Source organism: Trichechus manatus, unplaced genomic scaffold (genome assembly GCF_000243295.1).
Source record: "Trichechus manatus latirostris isolate Lorelei unplaced genomic scaffold, TriManLat1.0 scaffold00068, whole genome shotgun sequence".
Taxonomy (NCBI): Eukaryota; Metazoa; Chordata; class Mammalia; order Sirenia; family Trichechidae; genus Trichechus; species Trichechus manatus.
In genome coordinates this window covers 636,120-659,622 of record NW_004444004.1, presented here as the reverse complement: position 1 = coordinate 659,622, position 23,503 = coordinate 636,120, and the positions used below count along the sequence as shown (strand labels likewise).

Sequence of the window (23,503 nt, the reverse complement as noted above, 5' to 3'; positions counted from 1 at the left end):
GTATAAGACAACTATTATAAGAACTCAAGAAAAGGTTTAAATACAGAAGAAAACATTTGATGGTTACGAGGGTGGGGAGGGAGGGTTAGGGTTATTTACTAATTAGATAGTAGATAAGAATCACCTCAGGTGAAGGGAAGGGCAGCACACACTACAGGGGAAGTCAGCACAACTGGACTAAACCAAAGCTAAGAAGTTTCCTGAATACAGTCAAACACTTTGAGGGACAGAGTAGCAGGGTTAGGGATCTGAGGACCATGCTTTCAGGGGGCATCTAGGTCAATTGGCATAACAAAGCTTATTAAGAAAATGTTCTGCATCCTACTTTGGTGAGTGGCATCTGGGGTCTTAAAAGCTTGCAAGTGGCCATCTAAGATGCATCAATTGGTCTCAACCACTGGAGTAAAGGAGAATGAAGAACACCAAAGACACAAGGTAAGTATTAGCCTAAGAGACTGAAAGGGCCACATAAACCAGAGAATTCATCAGCCTGAGACCATAAGAACTAGATGGTACCCGGCTGCCACCAATGACCACCCTGACAGGAACACAACAGAGAGTCCCTGATGGAGCAGGAGAAAGGTGTGGTGCAGAACTCAAATTCTGGTAAGAAGACCAGACTTAATGGTCTGCCTGAGACTGGAGGAACCCTGGAAAGCATGGCCCCCGGATTCTCTATCAGCCCAGAACTAAAACAATTTCCGAGGCCACCTCTTCAGACAGGGATTGGACTGGACTGTGGGACATAAAGTGATACTCGTGAGGAGTGTGCCTCTTAGCTCAAGTAGATACAAGAGACTAAATGGGTAGCTTCTGTCCGGAGGTGAGATGGGAAGGCAGACAGGGTTAGGAGCTGGTTGAATGTACATGGGGAATCAGGGGTGGAAAGGAGGAGTGTGCTGTCGCAGTATGGGGAGAGCAATTAGGGTTATATAACAATGTATGTATAAATTTGTGTATGGGAGACTAACTTGAAATGTAAACTTCATTTAAACTACAACAATAAAAAAACTTGCTGGTTATCACACGAGTTGCATTTTCTACGAAGTAGACTTGAATTTTGAGACATGACTGTGATTCTGGAAACTTTTTGATATATGTGAGCAATATCTTCTCAACTATGATAGATTTTATGAATATGACCATATCTGAGGTTCAGAGTAAAATTCTTGAATTCCATATTCAATCAAAGACTTGCTCTCTAGCCTTTGACAGGCATTTTTTCCCTTCCTTTCTTTGATGTCCTTACCTACAAGATGAAAAGAAATTTTGACGATAGTGTTTTTTAAAATTATCTTTAATGAGGAATAATTTATATGTCATAAAATGCACTTATTTTAAGTGTAGAATTCAAAGATTTTTAGTAAAATCACTGAATTATGTAGCCACTACCATATCCAGTTTTAGAACATTTCCATTGTCCCAATAAGATCCTTTAGTCCCAAACAACTAGCAATCTGCCTCCATACATTTACCTTTTCTGGACATTTCATATAAATGGATTGACCATAGTTTTTTGAAGTTTAACCAAAAGTTTCTAAAGGAGTGATCAGATGAAAATAATTCCATATAAATTCCTCACTGTTGTTAAAAAGTTAATAGGTAATACTGTGTTGTTCTCTGCAGTTGGTGCCCCAACATTTTCAGCTGGAACACTTGGTGGTATAACTTTGAGATTTGGATTAAAATTCCCTGGAGCAAATGGAGCAGCTTCTACTGCATCTAGTAAGATTTTGGAATTATTGGGGTGTGTGTGAAATATACTACATAACAAGCAGCAAATAGATGATAGTTTCTAGTACTAAGTAGGTTTTGACCATTTCATCAGAGTATCTAAAAGGTACATGAATGTAGATGATTGCCACAGAGTAAGAATGAGACAGTTAATATTGATGATACTACTTCTTTTAGATGGCTACAGTCAAAACTATCAGATTGTTACCAACTTTGGAATTTTTTTTATTATTGATTATAATGTTTACATTAACTTAATATGTACAGATAGTCCACTACTTACTACATATCGAATTATAATGAATCACACTAATGATCATCCTATTTTTTTTCATACATCTTATCATTAGTAATATGTACTACGTACAATGTTGCAGCGTGTATTTTTTCTGATATTATTCTCAGGTATTCACCCGCAGATGTTCAATTTTATGATTTACTATTCAAAACACTGCCATATAGATACAGTTTTCTAAACTAAATCAGGGGCTTCAGTTTCTTGAAAACATGGACCCAAATGCCGATTGCTTTGCTGACGTCAACAGGCAGATTTGGGAAGGAGTGAGATGTTACCGAGAAATATGTGAAGAAAAAACGAAAAGGACAAAACAGACAACTCTCAGTAATTTTCTGACTAGAAACATGATCCCCATTCCCAGAGATAATCCAGATGATCCAGAACCTTCCACAAGTGGAGTTATTACTGTAATGGACAAAATGCCAACATCACCCAACTCTTCTTCATTGGAGTAAATTTTTATGATTTGTGTCCTTTTTTATGTATGTATGTAATAAAATATATCTGTGAGTTTATATGTAATGTTTCCAATCCCCAAAGACAGATAAAGATCCAATTTATAAAGATACTGATAATAAAAGGCAATAATAATGAAAACTAAAAAAAAAAAAAAATGAGGTATTCGACTTAACTTTAGAACTGACTTATGACAGAGTCGTTGGAATAGAATCCAGTCCTAAGTCGAGGACTACCTGTATACTGATAAAGATTTTTTTCTCTAAAAGTTAATGTAAATTTCGACCTGTATTTCCTGTTCAAAGCTGACCCTTTTGTAAAGCTGCTTACAAGAATGTCTCTGGACCTACTGTAAATTTGTTTCTGCCGATTAGGAGCTACTTAGGTTGTATGTTGAAGAAAACCTGGAAACCCATTGCCTATAGCTATTGTGAGCTTCCACCATTCATCTGTCAGTTTGTCGTACTGTAGTGGCTTGTGTGTTGCTGTGATGCTAGAAGCTATGCCACTGATGTTTCAAATACCAGCAGGGTCACCCATGGTGGACAGGTTTCATTGGAGCTTCCAGACTGAGACAGACTAGGTAGAAGTACCTGGGGATCTACTTCTAAAAAAACTGGCCAGTGAAAATTATGAATAACAGCGGAACATTGTCTGATATAGTGCTGGAAGATGAGCCCCTGAGGTTGGAAGGCACTCAAAGTATGACTGGGGAATAGCTGCCTCCTCAAAGTAGAGTCAATTTTAATGATGTGGATGGAGTAAAGCTTTTAGGACCTTCATTTGCTGGTGTGGCATGACTCAAAATGAGAAGAAACAACTGCAATGTGAAATGTACACAGTATGAATCTAGGAAAATGTGAAGTTGTCAAAAACGAAATGGAATGCTTGAAGATACATATCCTAGGTGTCTTAGGCTGAGTTCTGTAGAGAAGAAAAACCAGTGAAGCATCCTTAATATTTATGTGTGTGTGTGTGTGTGTGTGTGTGTGTGTGTGTATTTGTATATACATACATACATATAAAGAGAGGGAGAGATTTATATCAAGGAATTGGCTCATGCGGTTGTAGAGGCTGGAAAGTCCCAAGTCCGTGGGTCAGGCTGGAGGCTTCTCCTGACTTACATAGGTGCAGGGGCTGGTGGCACCAAGATTGGCAGGTCAGACAACAGACCTCTGGCTCACAGGCTGCAGAGGCCAACAAATCCCAAGATAAGAAGATAAGCTGGCAGACTGCTGGCTCACAAACTCCAGAGGCTGACGAATCCCAAATTCGCAGGTAAGCTGCTAGCTCAAGTTCCAAGAACCAGAGGTCAGATGAATAGGAGCCACCTGCAAGATCCAGAGCAGAGCAAATGCCAGTGAGCTTTACCAGAAAGTCCACCTATAGTGGATGCAGGCTACAGCCCCAAGGAAACTTCCTTTCAAATGGTTGGCTACTCACAGCAGATCCCGTCACGGAGGTGATCACATTGTATAAGTTCTCATCATGGAGGTAATTATATCAGTATACGACTGCCAAACTACTTCATAACTGCCAAATCACTGAGAATCATGTTCCAGCCAAGTTGACACACATTAATGATCACACTAGGTATTAGTGAGCCAACATGGATTGGTATTGGCCATTTTGAATCAGACAGTCATATGGTCTACTATGCCAGGAATGAGAAATTGAAGAGAAATGTCGACGCATTCATTGTCAAAAAGAACATTTCAAGATCTATCCTGAAGTACACTGCTATCGGTAATAGGATAATATCCACATGCCAGTTAATATGTCTATTATTTAAATTTATGCATCAACCACTAATGCCAAAGATGAAGAAATTGAAGATTTTTACCAACTTCTTTCTGCAGTCTGAAATTGATCAAATAGGCAGTCGAGATACACTGATAATCACTAGTGATTGGAATGTGAAAGTTGGAGACAAAGAAGAAGGATCGGTAGTTGGAAAATATGGCCTTGGTGATAGAAGTGATGCAAGAGATTGCATGACAGAATTTTGTAAGACCAATGACTTACTCACTTCAAATACCTTTTTTCAACGACATAAATGGTGACTATACACATGGACCTCACCACATGGAATACACAGGAATCAAATCAACTACACCTATGAAAGGAGATTTTGGAGAAGCTCAATATTATCAGTCAGAACAAGGCCAGGAGCCTACTGTGGAACAGACCATCAATTGTTCGTATGCAAGTTCAAGTTGAAGCTGAAGGAAATTAAAACAAGTCCACATGAGCGAAAGTACGACCTTGAGTATATCCCACCTGAATTTACAGACCATCTCAAAAATACGTTTGACACATTGAACACTAATGACCAAAGACCAGGTGAGTTATGGGATGACATCAAGGACATCATACATGAAGAAAGGAAAAGGTCGTTAAAAAGACAGGAAAGAAAGAAAAGATCAAAGTGGATGTCAGAAGAGACTCTGAAACTTGCTGTTGAATGTAGAGTAGCTAAATCGAAAGGAAGAAATGATGAAGTGAAAGAGCTGAACAGAAGATTTCAAAGGACAGCTCGAGAAGACAAAGTAAAGTATAATGAAATGTGCAAACACCTGGGGTTAGAATACCAAAAAGGAAGAACATACTTGTCATTTTTCAAGCTAAGAAGACCGAAGGATAAATTCAAGCCTCAAGTTGCTATACTGAAGGATTCGTTGGGGAAAATATTGAACGATGCAGGAAGCATCAAAAGAAGATGGAAGGAATACACAGAGTCACTGTACCAAAAGCAATTGGTTGGCGTTCAGCCATTTCAGGAGATAGCGTATGATCAAGAACCTGTGGTATTGAAGGAAGAAGTTCAAGCTGCACTGAAGACATTGGCAAAAAAACAAGGCTCCAGGAATTGACAGAATACCAATTGAGATGTTTCAGCAGGCGGAAGCAATGTTGGAAGCACTTACTTGCCAAGAAATTTAGAAGACAGCTACCTGGCCAACTGACTGGAAAAAATCCATATTTGTGCCCATTTCAAAGAAAGGTGATCCAGCAGAATGTGGAAATTATCGAACAGTATCATTAATATCACATGCAAGTAAAATTTTACTGAAGATAATTCGAAAACGGTTGCAACAGTACATCGATAGAGAGCTACCACAAACTCAAGCCAGATTCAGAAGAAAACTTGAAATGTGTGATGTCATTGCTGATGTCAGATGAATTTTGGCTGAAAGCAGAGAATACCAGAAGGATGTTTACCTGTGTTTTATTGACTGAGCAGAGACATTCAACTTTGTGGATCATAACAAATTATGGGTAACGTTGAGAAGAATGGGTATTCCAGAACACTTAACTGTGCTCATGCCAAATCCGTAGATAGACTAAGTAGCAATTGTTTGAACAGAGCAAGGGGATACTGCGTGATCTAAAATCAGGAAAGGTAGGCATCAGGATTGTATCTTTCACCATACTTATTCAGTCTGTATGCTGAGCAAATAATCCCAAAACCTGGATTATATGAAGAAGAATACAGCATCAGGATTGGAGGAAGACTAATTAATAGCCTGCGATATACAGCTGATGCAACCTTGCTTGCTGAAAGTGAAGAGGACTTGAAACACTTAACTGGTGAAGATCAAAGATTACAGCCTTCAGTATGGATTGCACCTCAACATAAAGAAAACAAAAATCTTCACAATGGGACCAATAAGCAACATCATTATAAACAGAGAATAGATTGAAGTTGTCGAGGATTTCATTTTACTTGGATCTACAGTCAATGCCAATGGAAGCAGCAGTCAAGAAATCAAAAGACGCATTGCATTGGGCAAATCTGCTGCAAAAGACCGTTTTAAAGTGTTAAAAAGCAAAGATGTTACTTTGAGGACTAAGGTGCGCCTGACCCAAGTCATGGTGTTTTCAGTCACCTCATAAGCATGTGAAAGCTGGACAATGAATAAGGAAGATTGAAGAAGAATTGATGCCTTTGAATGATGGTGTTGGCGAAAAATATTGAATATACCATGAACTGCCAGAAGAATGAACAAATCTGTCTTGGAAGCAGCACAGCCAGAATGCTCCTTAGAAGCGAGGATGGTGAGACTTCATCTCATGTACTTTGGACATGTTATCAGGAGGGACCAGTCGCAGAAGAATATCATGCTTGATAAAGTAGAGGGTCAGCAAAAAAGAGGAAGACCCTCAACAAGATGGATTGACACAGTGGCTGAAACAATGGGCTCAAACATATCAAAGATTGTGAGGATGGCATAGGACCGGGCAGTGTTTCGTTCAGTTGTAGATAGGGTTGCTATGTGTCGGAACTGTCTCAACCTCACCTATCAACAATAACAACGACAACATTGTTAGCTGGGTGATTAGGGCTCAGTTGCTAATTAAACCTGCCATTTAAGTCAGACTTCATTTTAGCGAAGTCTTGTTTGCTTTCACTTTTAAAAGTTTTCTTAGGGCTGAAATGAATCTTCATTCAAACTAGCAGCAGCTAAAAGTCAAGCCATTTTAAGCTTAAAATAATTATTCCTAAGCAGAGATGTGCACCACTTATTTATGTATTCTTGAGAAGTTTACTAATTACTATACTTGCAAAAAATATAAAACACACACACATAAATTTCCCCCGTACAATAGAGAAGAAGGTACTGATTCTTTCATTCATGGGTTTGAGCTATTGTAACATGAATTGGCAGGTTCTGTAGTGAGTTTGCTTAAACTCATCTATCTAAGTCTCCAATTCCTTCCTACAAAGTGATACACTTGCTACTAGCCCATCTCTTATCACCCATTCCATGGACCACTACCTTATTAGCATAGCGCGCTTAAGAAAGTACCTTGCGGGAGGAGGGAGCAGTTGGCAAACAAACATAGAAGGCATGCATTATTTGTATAAAAATACGGTGTGTGTGTGTATATATATATGTATGTAGGTGTGTGTATATATATATATATCCCTCTAGAGGGAATAGTTTGGTGTTTATCTTTCCAGCCTTTCTTGTAAACATATGCAAGCACATTAAATTTATTTGTTTTATAAAACTGGATCATGCTATATATATATATATATATATATATATACAGTCCTAGAATTTGATGTTTTTCTCTTAAGTATACATCTTTGGACATCTGTCCATGTCAGGAATTATAGATTACCTTTTATTTAAAATATATCATCTCCCAATGAAGGTAAGCTACTTTATAAGAAGTACTCTTTAAAAAATTTTTTTTGTTTTAATTTTCTGTCTTGAATACAGTAGTTACTTAGTATTTAAATGAATGAGTCAGTAAAGGGAGGATCCATTAGTGGTGTCATTAATTCTCAGCATTTCAGGGGAAGGGTTTCCTTTTAGATAAAATTTTTCTCTAAGATGAAGATCATAATGACATGACTGTAAAGAATGCCAGACTGGATCAAATCTGGAATCTCTCCAGTGTTCTGAATGATAGTGACTTCAGGGATATATATATATTTTAAATATATATATGATTTTCCTCTGTGCACTTATTTAACCTTCACAAAGGCTAACACACAGATTAGGGATTTATTGTGAGGATCCTTATGGCCAAAAGGAAAATGGAATCTTATGGAAATACAGGCATTTTAGCTGCTGTACTTAAGGAAATTGAAACTTAAGAGTTGTTATAAAGATAGCTTTAAGGACCTCCTGAATCTAATATTGCATAAACATAATTCAGTTACTCTCCCTTTGTTTACTTCTTTTTTTTTCCTTCCCACAACCTTACCTCTTTTTCTGCCTTACCATTTTAACTTGTTCATGGCCTCTTGATTCTACTTCATGTCTTTTCTTCTGACAGTCCTTTCAACTTCTTCTGTATTCTCTGAGTCTTTCTACACTTCTGGAAATATTTCTGCTTGTAGTTTTATTCTTTCCATGTTTCTGGAAATACCTCCATATTTTTAACTCCAGCCTGATTCTTTCCATATTTCTGAATTTTTGAAAATGAGATTCTTAACCATCTTATTCATGTTTGGGTAGAGCTTTTTGTGCCAGAACATCATGGGCTGCTATTAGCCTATGGAATGGCTTCCCTTACTTCAGATAAACCACCAATCAGCTGTGAACCAGGAGCAAAGGACAGGGTTATCTGGAACAAAGAAAGAGTATCTGAGCTTGTTCCCTCAGCAGCAGTGAGGTAGACCAATTTCCCTTAGAATAGGCGGTACATGTGTCAGGCACCATGATTTACATACTTATTTAGTGCAGCCATTAACCTGAAAATATTCCTAATTGGGGAAGCAATTTTATACATGTTTTACATATGTTGTAATATAGTTTTATAAAAATTTCTTGTTACAGAAGCAGTATTTATTAATTATAAGAAGAACCAGAATTTCCTGTGCATTGTTCTTTAAGTATTCAGTGCGTAGTAAGAATCAAAAGTGCTACAGAAGTTCAGAGAAGTGAGAGATAAATATGACTAGGAGAGAAGTAGGCTATAAACATGGGGAAGGAAGAATTTGAGGTAGACCATAAAGTATACTTAGGATTTTATTTATAGAAAGTAAGGCATTCTAGTAGGGGCACAACAGAAAAAAACACATACGAGAGCAGTCTGAGTTATAGATAAAACTTTGAGAGGCTTTTGCCTGTTAGATTGGCAAAGATGTATGACTAATATTGGCTAGAATATAGAGAAACAGGCACTTTCCCCTAATGATAGGAATGTAAATTGGCAAAATATTTTTGGTTAGGACAATTTGGCAAAATATATTAAAATTTAAAGTATACTGACCCTTTGATCCAGCTATTTCATTTCTAGGAATTAATTACACGGATGTATTCATGTAAGTATGCAAAGATATAGATGTACAAAGGTTTTTGTAAGATAGCAATTTGTATTTCCTTAAAAGTTTAGAACTTACCAGTGAAATCATCTGGGCCTGGGGTTTTCTTTATGGGAAGATTTTTGAGGATTGATTCAGTTTTCTTAATGGTTATAGAGCTGGTTAGGTTATAAGTTTTATTTTTCTGTGGATTTATCCAGGATTTTTAGTTTTCAGCAGGAGGGTTAACTCAGATACCTGGCCTGCCATATATTACTTCATATTACAACAACATTGAGTTCAAATTCATGACTTTGAATTCAAATTCACATTTTAGAAATGCCTCTAGAGTTTTTAATCTGAATGATCAAGGACTAAATGAAATCAGTTTCTCATTTCTTACAAACATGTTGCATTTTATTTTTCAGCTACAACTTCAACCACTACTACCACCACTATCACCACCACCACCACTACTACAACCACCAGTGGCTTTACCTTCAATCTAAAACCACTGACATCAACTGGGATTAATAACACTGTTCCAGTCAATGTTACTTCTGTACCTTCTACTTGGACTGTTAAGTAAGCCTATTTATTTGACAATTCACATGAATTTCATTTTATTTATCATGTACAAGGCATGGTTTGCTTGTATAGCTTTAGAATAGTATTTCAAAGTTAGATAAATGACTTAGAGACAAGAGAACAGTTGGAAAAAGAATTTCTGTTGCTGAGGAAGTCGAACAACCAACAGCACTGCTTTGCCTTCTGAATACCATTATAATGCAATTATTACTATTACTAACAATAGCTAACATTTATTGTACAATTACTATATGCTTAGCAAAATAACAAATGCTTTACAAACTTTATATAATTTAATCCTCACAATAACCCTGTGAAGTAGGAACTATTTGTGTTTCCATTTTATAGAGAGAAAACTGGAACACATAGAAATTTTATAACCTGCCCATGGTCACACTTTGTAATAGGTGAGACAGGATTAAAATTTAGACAGAAGAGCTCCAGAGCCTGTATTCTTACATATTATATTATGTTCCTCCTTAATATTTATTTTCTTTTTTATTATGCTTTAGATGAAGGTTTACAGAGCAAATTAGTTTCTCGTTAATTAATACACATATTGTTTTGTGACATTGGTTGCCAACACCATGACATGTCACCACTCCCCTTCTCGACCTTGAGTTCCCCATTACCAGCTTTCCTGTCCCCTCCTGCCGTCTCATCCTTGCGCCTGGGCTGGTGTGCCCATTTAGTCTGATTTTGTTTTACGAGCCTGTCTAATCTTTGGCTGAAGGGTGAACCTCAGGAGTGACTTCAGTACTAAGTTAAAAGGGTGTCCAAGGGCCACACTCTCGAAGTTTCTCTAGTCTCTGTCAGACCAGTAAGTCTTTTCTTTTTTTTGAGTTAGAATTTTGTTAATATTTGTTTGTTTTTTAATTTGAGATAATTGCACATTCACATATAGTTATAAGAAATAATATAAAAACATCCTGCATACCCCTTACCAAGGTTTCCCCAATGATAGTAGAATACTGTAATATGATATCACAGCCAAGATATTGACATTGATACTGTCAAGATATAGAACAATTTCCATCACCACAAGAATCCTTCCTGTTGCCCTTTTATAGCCACACTTTTCCTCCCCCATCCACCCTCTCACCCCTTTCCCTGACCCCAGGCAACAACTTATCTGTTGTCCATTTCTATATTTTTGACATTTCCAGAATGTTGTATAAATGCAATCATACAGTATGTAACCTTTTGGAATTGACGTTTTTCATTCAGCATAATACCTTGAGATCCATCCAAGTTGTCTTATGCATCAATAATTTGTTCTTTTTTATTTAGGGGTAGTATTCCATGGTATTACGTATATACTACTGTTCGTTTAACCATTCACCTGTTGAAGGACATCTGTGTTGTTTCCAGTTTTTTGCTATTATGAATAAAGCTGCTATGAACATTTGTATACAGGTTTTTCATGAACTTAAGTCTCATTTCTCTGCGATGTATGCCCAGCAGTTCAGCTGCTGGGTGGTATGGTCATTGCATGTTTAGTTTATTAATAAATTTTGCTATTTTTTATTTTAACCATTCTGATAGATATGTTATTGTTGTTTGGTGTCCTGCAGTCAATTCTGACTGTAGCGACCCCATGTACAACAGAATGAAAGACTGACTGGTCCTGCGCTATCCTCACAGTTGTTGCTATGTTTGATCCCATTGTTGCAGCCACTGTGTCAGTCCATCTCATTGAGGGTCTTCCTCTTTTTTGATGACCCTCTACTTTATCAAGCATGATGTCCTTCTCCAGGGACTGATCCCTCCTGATAACATGTCCAAAGTACATGAGACCAAATCTCGCCATCCTAGCTTCTATGGAGCATCCTGGCAGTACTTCTTCCAAGACAGATTTGTTCCTTCTTCTAGCCGTCCATGGTATATTCAGTATTCTTCGCCAACACCATAATTCAAAGGCATCAATTCTTCTTCGGTCTTACTAGTCATTGTCCAGCTTTTGCATGCATGTGAGGTGATTGAAAATACCATGGCTTGGGTCAGGTGTACCTTAGTCCTCTAAGTGACATCTTTGCTTTTTAACACTTGAAAGAGGTCTTTTGCAGCAGATTTGCCCAATGCAATACATCATTTGATTTCTTGACTGCTGCTTCCATGGGCATTGACCGTAGATCCAAGTAAAATGAAATGCTTGACAACTTCTATCTTTTCTCCATTTATCATGATGTTCCTTATTGTTCCAGTTGTGAGGATTTTTGTTTTTTTTATGTTGAGGTGTAATCCATACCTAAGGCTGTAGTCTTTGATCTTCATCAGTGTTTCAAGACCCTTTCGCTTTCAGCAAGCAAGATTGTCATCTGCCTATTGCAGGTTGTTAATGAGTTTTCCTCCAGTCCTGATGCATGTAGTAATACCTTATTGCGTTTTAATTTACATTTCCTTCGTGGTTAATGATGTTGAACATGTTTTCATGTGCTTATTTGCCATCAGTATATCCTCTTAAGGAGCCCTGGTGGCACAGTGGTTAAGAGTTCGGCGGCTAACCAAAATGTCGGCAGTTCCAATCCATCAGCCGCTCCTTGGAAACCCTACGGACAGTTCTGTTCTGTCCCATAGGATCGCTATGAGTTGGAATGTACTCAGCGACAACAGGTTTTTTTTCTTGGTCATATCCTCTTATGTTCCCTGGGTGGTACAAATGGTTTGCGCTTAACTACTAACTTAAAAGTTGGTGGTTTGAACTCACCCCGCAGCACCACAGAAGAAAGGCCTGGTGATCTGCTTCCATAATGATTACACCCAAAAAATCCTATGGAGCAGTTCTAGTCTGTAACACATGGGGTTACCAGGAGTCAGAATCCACTAGACAGCACTTGGAAATTGTGTATTCTGCTTTTGAGTGTTCTATATACAGGCAGTCCCCAGGTTACAAATGTCCGACTTACATACAACCCGTGCTTACAAACCAACCCCCATAAAGTCTATTATAGTAAAAATTCAGGGTACATACAATGGTTTGTAATAACAAACGGGTGCTACTTTGTGACGTGCATCAAAACTTTATTATTATTTTTACTGTATTATTATGTTAAAGATGTTTTAGCGTATCTGGAAGTGTTTCTTTAATGTTTCTTATGCATAGAAAGGTACACTATATACTATATGATAAGACAAACATTTGACTAACTGATGTTAGATACGAACTGTACCTAACTGTTCTGATTTACATACAAATTCAACTGAAAGACAGACTTGGGAACAGAACTCATTTGTAATCTGGGGACTGCCTGTATGTCAGTTAGATCCTGCTGCTTCACTGTGTTTTCAGATTCTATATCCTTTCTGCTTTTCTGTTTAGTAGTTCTATTAGTTACTGAAGTCCCCAGGTATAATTGTGGATTTGTCTGTTTCTTCCTTTGACTCTATCAGTTTTTTCTTTACGTGTTTGGAGGCTCTGTTGTTTGAGGTCTGTATATTTAGGATTTGTTAGCCTTCCTGGTTTGTTGATTCCTTTATCATTATGTAAAGTCCCTTTTTGTCTCTGGTAATTTTCTTTTCTCTGAAGTCTGTGTTATCTGATATTAACATAACCAATTCTTTTTAAAAAATGATATTGCAAGGTGTATCTTTTTCCATCCTTTTACTTTCAACCTATCTATGTTCTTGTATTTGAGATGAGTTTCTTGGAGACAGAATATTGTTGGATCATATTCTTTATCCATTTTACCAAGATTTTTTAATTGTATTTAGCTCATTTACATTTAAGGTAATTATTAATGTGTCGTGGCTTAATTCTGCCTTTTTATTATTTGTTTTTGTTTACTACTTCTGTTTTTTGTTCTTCTGTCTTTTTTCATATTTTCCTGTAGGGTATTTTAACATTTTTTAGAGTTCCATATTGTTCTATTTGTAGTATTTTTTAGTGTATCGCTTTGTATATTTTTCTTATTGGTTGCTGTAGGTATTATAGTTGGATCATGTTTTTTTAATCCATTCTGCTGATATTTGCCCTTTAATTGGCTTGTTTAATCCATTTATATTTAATGTAGTTACGGATAAGGAAGGACTTTTTCCATTTTGCTATTTGTTTTTTATATGTTTTGTTCCTCTGTTCCTCCATTACTGCTTTGTTTTGCATTAAGTGAATATTTTCTGTTGTAACAGTTTAATTGCATTAGTGATTTTTTCACCATATTTTTTGGATATGTCATCCCACTGCCTTCTGGCCTGTCTAATCTTGTAGGCCTCATCAGTGTAACTGCTGCTAATCCATTTTGTTACATCATAGTGATAGAGTATATAACACATAGGGAAATCACATCAGATTACAAAATGGTAGACAATCATACGATATTGGGAATCATGACCTAGCCAAGTTGACAGATATTTGCGGGGGACACAATTCAATCTATGACATATGCTATCCAAGTTTTTGGAAACTTTGTTATGGCAGTCCTAGGAAACTAATACAGTTCTTTTCCTTTGTTTTTGTGGATCTGAGTTACCATCTGGTGTCATCTCTTTAATACAGCTTTGCTCTCTCCAAACTCCTTTGTACTGTTATTATCAAGTATACTACATTTCTGCATGTTATAAGTACAACCAATGTAATTATATACATTTTGTTTTATATAATTACTTTTTTAAATCAAATAAGAGAAGAGGGTGAAAGATGCATTTACTGTATTATATAATTACATAAGTTTTATTTTTTCCTTTGGGTTCAAATTACTGTCTGGTGTCACTTGCTTTCAGCCTGAAGAATTCCTTCGAGTATTTCTTATAAGGAAGATTTGCTAGTGACAAGTTCTATACGTTATTGTTTATCTGGAAATGTCTTTATTTTACCTTTATTTTTGAAAGATATTTTTACTGGGTATAAGATTCTTAGTTAACAATCTTTTTCTTTCAGCACTTCGGATATGTCATCCCACTGCCTTCTGGCCTCCATAATTTCTGATGAGAAGTCAGCTGTTAATCTTATTGGGGTTCCCTTGTAGGTTATGAATTGTTTTTCTCCTATTGCTTTCAAGATTTTCTCTTTGTCTTTGACTTTTAGCATTTTCATTATAATACATCTGGGATGGATTTCTTTGCATTTATCTTATCTGGAGTTCATTGAGCTTCTTGGATGTGGCACTTAATTTTTTAATAAGATTCAGGAAGTTTTCAGGCATTGTGTCTTTGTATATTTTTCTCTGTTCCTTTTTCTCTCTCTTCTCCTTGTATACCAGTTGTTGTCAAATAAATCCCGTCTCTTGGCAACCCCATGTGTGTCAGAGTAGAACTGTGTTCCATAGTATTTTCAATGGCTGATTTTTCAAAAGTAGATTGCCTGGCCTTTCTTCTGAGGCACCTCTGGGTAGACTCAAACCTCCAGCCTTTTGGTTAGAAGCCAAGTACATTAACCATTTGCACTTCCCAGGCACTTGCCTCTCTTTGTGGTACTCCTATTATGTGTATATTGGTGTGCTTCATGGTGTCCCACATTTCTCTGAGGCTCTGTTCATTTTTCTTCATTCGTTTCCGTGTGTGTGTGTGTGTGTGTGTGTGTGTGTGTGTGTTTATTGCATCATCTCTACTGATATATCTTCAAGTTTGCTGATTCTTCTGCCAGTTCAAATCTACTGTTGAGTCTCCCTAGTGAATTTTTCATTCAGTTACTTTTCAACTCCAGGATTTCATTTGATTCTGTTTTATTATTTCTGTTTATTTATAGTCTCTATTTGATAAGACACTCTCATTATATTTTTCTTTGCTTCTTTAGATATAGCTTCTTTTAGTTCTTTGAACATATTTATAATGGCTGCTTTGAGGTCTTTTGGCCATCTCATGGGCAATTTCTGTTGCCTAATTTTTTTTCTTTTGTATGGGTCACAGTTTTCTGTTTCTTTGCGTGTTTCATAATATTTTGTTGAAAAGTAGACATTTTAGGTAATATATTGTAGTGACTCTGGATATTGATCCCCCCTTCCATGACTTGTTGTTGTTGTTGTTTTCTTGTTTATTTGTTACTGATGTGACTGGGCTGTTTTTCCCCCAGAGTGTGAAGCTTCTGATTTCACTGCTAAGATAGTGCAGCACTGGGCATGTACACAGTCACCCTGGAGTGAAAGTAGTTTTAGCAGGACTCTCTTTGACTGTCTCATCCCCTGTTCTCTCTGTTAAGCTGTCTGCTTTGTTTGGTATTATACTCAACTGTTAGGCTTCACTAATTGCTGGTTGATTTCTTTATGGTTTTTGACAATGTCCTGAGATGTAAATTACTCTGTGTTCTGATCCAATTAAATTTGAGCCCCTTTGCAGGGGTAGTTTTTGAGGTCAGTGTTTGAGGTTTGTTCTGACCTTGGGGGGATGCTCTTTTTAGCTTTCTCTTTCCTTGTTTCTTTCTGGTAAACTATCTTGGCTATGGTTTAGCTTGTTGCTCTCATGGAGCTACCACCCTCCTCTTAATCGCTTACCATTTAAAATCTCCATTGTTTTTGAGAGTGTCCTTCAGCTTTGACTTCCCCACACTCTGTTCCAACTGAAGTCAGTCGTTTAGAGATGGCTTGGGAGCTCTCTGTTCTTATGGTCTACCTTTTCTTCTGGGAAAAATCTTTGAGCCCATGCTTAGGAGCTGAAGTTGAGAAAATTGCCCACTAATCTCCAAATGACACACCTGCTTTATGAGCTGGGTGGGCATGACAGTCTCTGGTCTTCTCAGCTTGCCTCTTCAAATAAACACTCTACACTAAGTGTATGATAGGACAAGGTGGATGTGGACCTCAGTATTCTCAGCCTACTGAGCCTTGGGTAAACTTCCTATTAAGAGTAGAGACTGGTTGGAGGGTGGGGGCCCCCAGTTCTTGGCTTCATTGCCTTTGTAATATGAAGCTGGGAGGATGAGAAGTACATTTCCCTTCTTGGAGAGATACCTGGTAACTTTCCCCTCTTGGAGAGATACCTTAGCCCTTGACTGGGAGCTTTGGGTAGAATTAGTCCTGTCTTTTTGGCCACACCCACCTGGAATGGAGCTTCCATCATGCTGAGTTGAGGAGGGTGGTGTGGGCAAGGGAGGGAACAGGTTGTGGCTCAAATGACACAGACTTTTGTTGTTCTTAGTGGGATTTCATAAGTTTTCTTGAATAAATGTTTCTTCATTTGCTGTATTACCTTAGGGTAATTTCTAGAGCCTTTGAATGTCTTTTTGTTATTGTTGTTGTTGTTATATATATAATTTTCACCACTTATGGTTGTTTTGCTGGGGAGAGGGTCTGAGGTATTCCTCACATGCCATTTTCTTCTCAAAATCCTACGGTGTTGTTGCTTTTTAAATAAAAATATGATCATACTATACACAGTTCTCTGTATTCTTTTCTTTTTTAGTTCGATTGTAACTCCTGTGATGACATACGGTAAGCTGGAGGGTCTGATAAACAAGTGGAACCTTGAGCTAGAGGAGCATGAGAAACACTTTCTTCACCAGGCCACCCAGGTCAATGCTTGGGACCGTACATTGATTGAGAATGGTGAGAAGGTGAGAAGATAGTCTCACTATTCAACCTACATTGTACAAGTATTTTTAGATTAACACAAGAAACTACACCTGTATTGAATGGTTATTTTTCTATTCCAGTCCTGGTTATCAACTCAAAAAATATTTTCTTTGGTATTAAGTGCCCTGAATTAGAAAATATTTCATATTTGAAGTGTGTTTGAGAAAATTTATATTGCTCTAAAATTATAATATACATTTAATTATTTACATTACTGTATTCTTACTTTTCTTTATAGATTATTACTTTACATGGAGAAGTGGAAAAAGTGAAACTGGATCAGAAAAGGTAGAAGCTCTTTGATTTTCTAGGTTGTAAGATTAAAGATCTCTTTGTCCATTTTTTTTTGACATAGTTTATTGAAGGAACCTTGGTGGTGCAGTGGTTAAGTACTCAGCTGCTAACTGAAAGGTCAGTGGTTCAAACCCACCAGCCATTCTGCAGGAGAAAGATGTGGCGGTCTGCTTCCGTCAAGATTTATAGCCTTGGAAACCCCATGGGGCAGTTCTACTCTGTCCTGTAGGGTCACTGAGAGTTGGAATCAACTCAGTGGCAATGGGTTTGGTTTTGGTAGTTTACTGGCATTTATTTTGCCACTCCAAGTTTCTTTCATCTGCTCTTCTGATGACTTGATTTATTCAGGTTGGAACAAGAATTGGATTTTATCCTGTCACAGCAGAAAGAACTAGAAGATCTGTTGATCCCATTAGAGGAGTCTGTGAAGGATCAGAGTGGGTCTGTCTATCTGCAACATGCTGATGAGGAGCGTGAGAGGACGTGAGTAACTGTATAAAGATGGAAGAATGGGATAAAACTTAACTATAATGACAGCATTCCAAAAAAGAGGGAAAAAACTGAATTGGAAGTCATGGAATAAAAATTGGTAGGAAAGGACAAGGTCTCATAGTTGATATTTATCAACCTGTTTGATTATGTTCTGTTTATCTTTTCTGGATGCTTGAAAATCAAATTATCATTCTGGCAATTTTATTATATAGCATTTTGTACAATACTATTAATCTCAAGCTTATACTGTATTTTTGCGCAAATAACGTGTGCCTTCTATGTTTGTTTGCTAACCGTGCCCTCCCCCCGTGAGATATTTTCATAAGCGCTGCTATGGCAATTTTTCTTTACATGTTGCTGTAAAAAAATTAGCATAGTGTGCTTATGAAAATACCTCTTGGGGAGGAGGGCACAGTTGGCAAAGAAACATAAAAGGCATTTGCATAACAATATGGTACACGACCACTGCAAAGTTTTTATATTTGTCAAATTTGTTCTTAAATTAGAAATACAAATTTTATGTCTGTAATGTCATGGTTTTGTGGAATATTTATGTTCCATTTATATTGACTCTTCTAGTTCATGTAATTGCTTTAGTGATAAATGAGTTGCTATTTTGAAAGCAATTTATCTGGGGGCAAACTGCATAGCTTTAAAAAATCAAATGATGTTGGCAATGTCTTAGACTAGATATATTTTATTTGTGTATTATTCAGTTTTTACCTTCAGTTGATACACTGCCAATGTTCCTACAGTAACTTTCTCTCTCTAGAATTGAGATTTGGTAATCAGGCCGAATTACAGTGTTAGAGGAACTTGTGTGAATGTGCTACATAAACAAGACTGAGACTAAATCAGACTCGTTTTATTAATGGCTTATTAGTGAGTTAAGACTGAGTATATTTTTGAAAGACTTACAAGTTAACTTTTTTTGTTGAGGCATCAAATGGGATAAGTATAGCTGAACTCTCCTGACCCTAGTTCTGTTTCTGCTTTTGTATTTCAGCCTTTCTGAATCTTTATTTTCTTCCAGTTGCTTTCGATGCATTCTATCTTTTTTTTTTCCTGAAGCATATGGAATTAAATGTTGGCCATGAGATCCTAATGGGAGTTTGAAGAAATCCTTGAAACATTAATTCTTTTCCATCCACTCTTTTGTAGTCACATTTATGCTGTAATGGAATCTTCACCAGAATCTTCAACAGTCCAGGCCACCAATTATATATAAGTACTATGGAATAGAAAGGCCCATAAACCTGCTGCCGTCAAGTCGATTGCAACTCATAGCGACACTAAAGGACAGAGTAGAACTGCCCCATAGAGTTTCCAAAGAGCGCCTAGTAGATTTGAACTGCTGACCTTTTGGTTAGCAGCCATAGCTCTTAACTATTATGCCACCAGGGTTTCCAACAGAAAGGCGGCAGATAGATATTAGTAAATCTAATTGCATCCTGTAATCTTTATAGGTATTACTGTTCAAATAGCCTCTAATAACATTAATTTTCATAAACATTAAGATTGATATTGTATGTGTTTTGTGTGTGTGTGTGTAAAAATAGTAAAAAAATGATAGAATGTAAATTTGGGTGGAAATCTTGAGCATTTTAGGCAACTAATTAATTTGTCCCTCATGCGTCTGTCAGTTTGTTGTACTGTGGGGGCTTGCATGTTGCTGTGATGCTGGAAGCTATGCCACTGGTATCCAGATACCAGCAGAGTCACCCGTGGTGGACAGGTTTCAGCTGAGCTTCCAGACTAAGACAGACTAAGAAGATGGACCAAGCTGTCTACTTCTGAAAAGAATTAGCCAGTGAGAACCTTATGAATAGCAGCAGAATATTGTCTGATATAGTGCCGGAAGATGAGCCCCTCAGGTTGGAAGGCACTCAAAAGACGACTAGGGAAGAGCTGCCTCCTCAAAGTAGAGTCAAGCTTAATGACGTGGATGAAGTCAAGCTTTTGGGAGCTTCATTTGCTGATTCAAAATGAGAAGAAACAGCTGCAAACACCCATTAATAATCAGAAGGTGGAATGTACAAAGTATGAATCTAGGAAAATTAGAAATCATCAAAAATGAAATGGAACGCATAAACATCAATATCCTAGGCATTAGTGAGCTGAAATGGACTGGTATTGGCCATTTGGAATCAGACAATCATATGGTCTACTATACTGGGATTGAAAATTGAAGAGGAATGACATTGCATTCATCATCAAAAAGAACATTTCAAGATCTACCCTGAAGTGCAGTGCTGTCAGTGATAGGATAAAATCCATATGCTTACAAGGAAGACCAGTTAATACGACTATTATTCAAATTTATGCACTAACCACTAAGGCCACAGATGAAGAAATTGAAGATTTTTACAAACTTCTACAGTCTGAAATTGATCAAACATGCAATCGTGATGCATTGATAATTACTGGTGATTGGAATATGAAAGTTGGAAACAAAGAAGGAGGATCAGTAGTTGGAAAGTATGGCCTTGGTGATAGAAATGATGCTGGAGATAACATAATAGAATTTTGCAAGGCCAATGACTTCTTCATTACAAATACTTTTTTTTCAACAGCATAAATGGTGACTATACACCTGGACCTCGCTGGCTAGAATACACAGGGATCAAATCGACTACACCCGTGGAAAGAAACGATGGGAAAGCTGAGTATCATCAGTCAGAACAAAGCCAGGGGCCGACTGTGGAACAGACCATCAATTGCTCATGTGCCAGTTCAAGCTGAAGCTGAAGAAAATTGAAACAAGTCCACAAGAGCCAAAGTACGACCTTGAGTATATCCTGCCTGAATTTAGAGACCATCTCAAGAATTGATTTGATGCATTGAAAACTAATGACTGAAGACCAGGCAAGTTGTGGGATGACATCAAGGACATCATACATGAAGAAAGCAAGAGGTCATTAAAGACAGTAAAGAAAGAAAAGACCAAAATGAATGTCAGAAGAGACTCTGAAACTTGCTCTTGAACATCAAGTAGCTAAAGCAAATGGAAGAAACAATGAAGGAAAAGAGCTAAATGGAAGATTTCAAAGTGTGGCTCGAGAAGACAAAGTAAAATATTATAATGACATGGCAAAGACCTGGAGTTAGAAAACCAAAAGGGAAGAACACGCTCGGTGTTTCTCAAGCTGAAAGAACTGAAGAAAAAATTCAAGCCTCAAGTTGCAGTAGTGAAGGATTTTATTGGCAAAATACTGAACGACGCAGGAAACATCAAAAGAAGATGGAAGGAATATACAGAGTCACTATACCAAAAAGAATTGGTCAACGTTCAGCCATTTCAGGAAGTAGCATACCATCAAGAACCAATGGTACTGAAGGAAGAAGTCCAAGCTGCACTGAAGACCCTGGTGAAAAACAAGGCTCCAGGAATTGACAGAATACCAATTGAAATGTTTCAACAAATGGGTGCAGCACTGGAGTGCTCACTCATCTATGCCAAGAAATTTGGAAGACAGCTACCTGGCCAACCGACTGGAAGAGATCCATATTTATGCTTGTTCCAAAGAAAGGTGATCCAACCGAATGTAGAAATCATCGAACAATATCATTAATATCACATGCCAGTAAAATTTTGCAGAAGATCATTCAAAAGCAGTTGCAGCAGTATATTGACAGGGAACTGCCAGAAATTAAGGTCAGATTCAGAAGAGGATGTGGAACCAGGGATATCATTGCTGATGTCAGGTGGATCCTGGCTGAAAGCAGAGAATACCAGAAAGATGTTTACCCGTGTTTTATTGACTATGCAAAGGCATTCGACTGTGTGGATCATAACAAATTATGGATAACATTGTGACAAATGGGAATTCCAGAACACTTAATTGTGTTCCTGAGGAACCTCTACATAGATCAAGAGGCAATCATTCGAACAGAAAAAGGGGATACTGTATGGTTTAAAGTCAGGGTTGTATCCTTTCACCATACTTATTCAATCTGTATGATGAACAAATAATCCAAGAAGCTGGTCTACGTGAAGAAGAACGCGGCATCAGGATTGGAGGAAGACTCATTAACAACCTGTGATATGCAGATGACACAGCCTTGCTTGCTGAAAGTAAAGAGGACTTGAAGCACTTACTGATGAAGATCAAAGACCACAGCCTTCAGTATGGATTAACATAAAGAAAACAAAACTTCTCACAACTGGGCCAATAAGTAACATGATGATAAATGAAGAAAAGATTTCAGTTGCTAAAGATTTCATTTTACTTTGATCTACAGTCAATGCCAATGGAAGCAGCAGTCAAGAAATCAAATGACATATTGCATTGGGCAAATCTGCTGCAAAAGACCTCTTTAAAGTGTTAAAAAGCAAAGACATCACCTTGAAGACTAAAGTGCGCCTGGCCCAAGCCATGGTATTTTCAATCGCATCATATGCATGAGAAAGCTGGGTAGTGAATAAGGAAGACCAAAGAATTGATGACTTTGAATTATGATGGTGTTGGCAAAGAATACTGAATACACTGTGGACCGCCAAAAGAACGAACGACCAATCTGTCTTGGAAGAAGGACAGCCAGAATGTTCATTAGAAGCAAGGATGGTAAGACTTCATCTCACATACTTTGGACATGTTATCAGTAAAGATCACTCCCTGGAGAAGGACATCATGCTTGGTAAAGTAGGTGGTCAGTGAAAAAGGGGAAGACCCTCAATGAGATGGATTGACACAGGGGCTGCAACGATGGGTTCAAGCATAAAAATGACTGTGAGGATAAGTGCAGGACCGGGCAGTGTTTCATTCAGTTGTACATAGGATCACTATGAGCTTGAATCAACTCGACGGCACCTAACAACAATAAAAATTAATTTGTTGTGATCTTAGCAAATTTATCTGCCTTTGGTTATTGTGAATCTCATTTGTCAGAATATCCTTTGTTGGATGGTGGAGTATGTTTATATAAGATTTTAACTTGAAAATGTGTGTATTCAAGATCTTTGAAGATCTCTCAGCACTTAATGAGCACTGATAACACTAAATAACTTTTCATATATATCTAAACTTTCTGTGGGTGTATTTTGACCCTTAAAAAGCATCCCTTTGGAGAGTTCCGGCAAAATGGTGCTCTAGACAGAAGCACCACGCCGTCCCTCCACCGCAAAGATCCGAAACACTAAGGCAAACAGAGAATACAACAATCCTGAAACCCTAAAACAGCAAATGAAGAGATAAAGAACTCAGCCAAGCACCAAATGGAATGAGAAACCTGACAGAGAACGGAGAGCGAGGATAGATTCATGCAGAGGTCCCCTACCAGCTAACGCAGCGCGGATCCACCATCTTGGACTTCTGTCGGAGACCAGCAAACGGAGGGACGAAACAAACAAATCTACAATCAATAAATGAGAGAAATAAC

General features: G+C 37.6%; 1 protein-coding gene across 1 annotated transcript in view; it reads left to right on the top strand.

Moving 5' to 3' along the window:
- The first annotated feature begins 1,553 nt into the window (after positions 1-1,553).
- The window catches only part of NUP62CL (nucleoporin 62 C-terminal like), a 67,763-nt gene continuing 45,813 nt past the window's right edge, over positions 1,554-23,503 (top strand). Inside the window, exons 1-5 of the mRNA XM_023734436.1 lie at positions 1,554-1,725; positions 9,680-9,836; positions 17,169-17,319; positions 17,577-17,626; positions 17,981-18,115. Coding sequence (XP_023590204.1) covers positions 1,554-1,725; positions 9,680-9,836; positions 17,169-17,319; positions 17,577-17,626; positions 17,981-18,115 — 665 coding nt within the window. The remainder of the gene's footprint in view (positions 1,726-9,679; positions 9,837-17,168; positions 17,320-17,576; positions 17,627-17,980; positions 18,116-23,503) is intronic.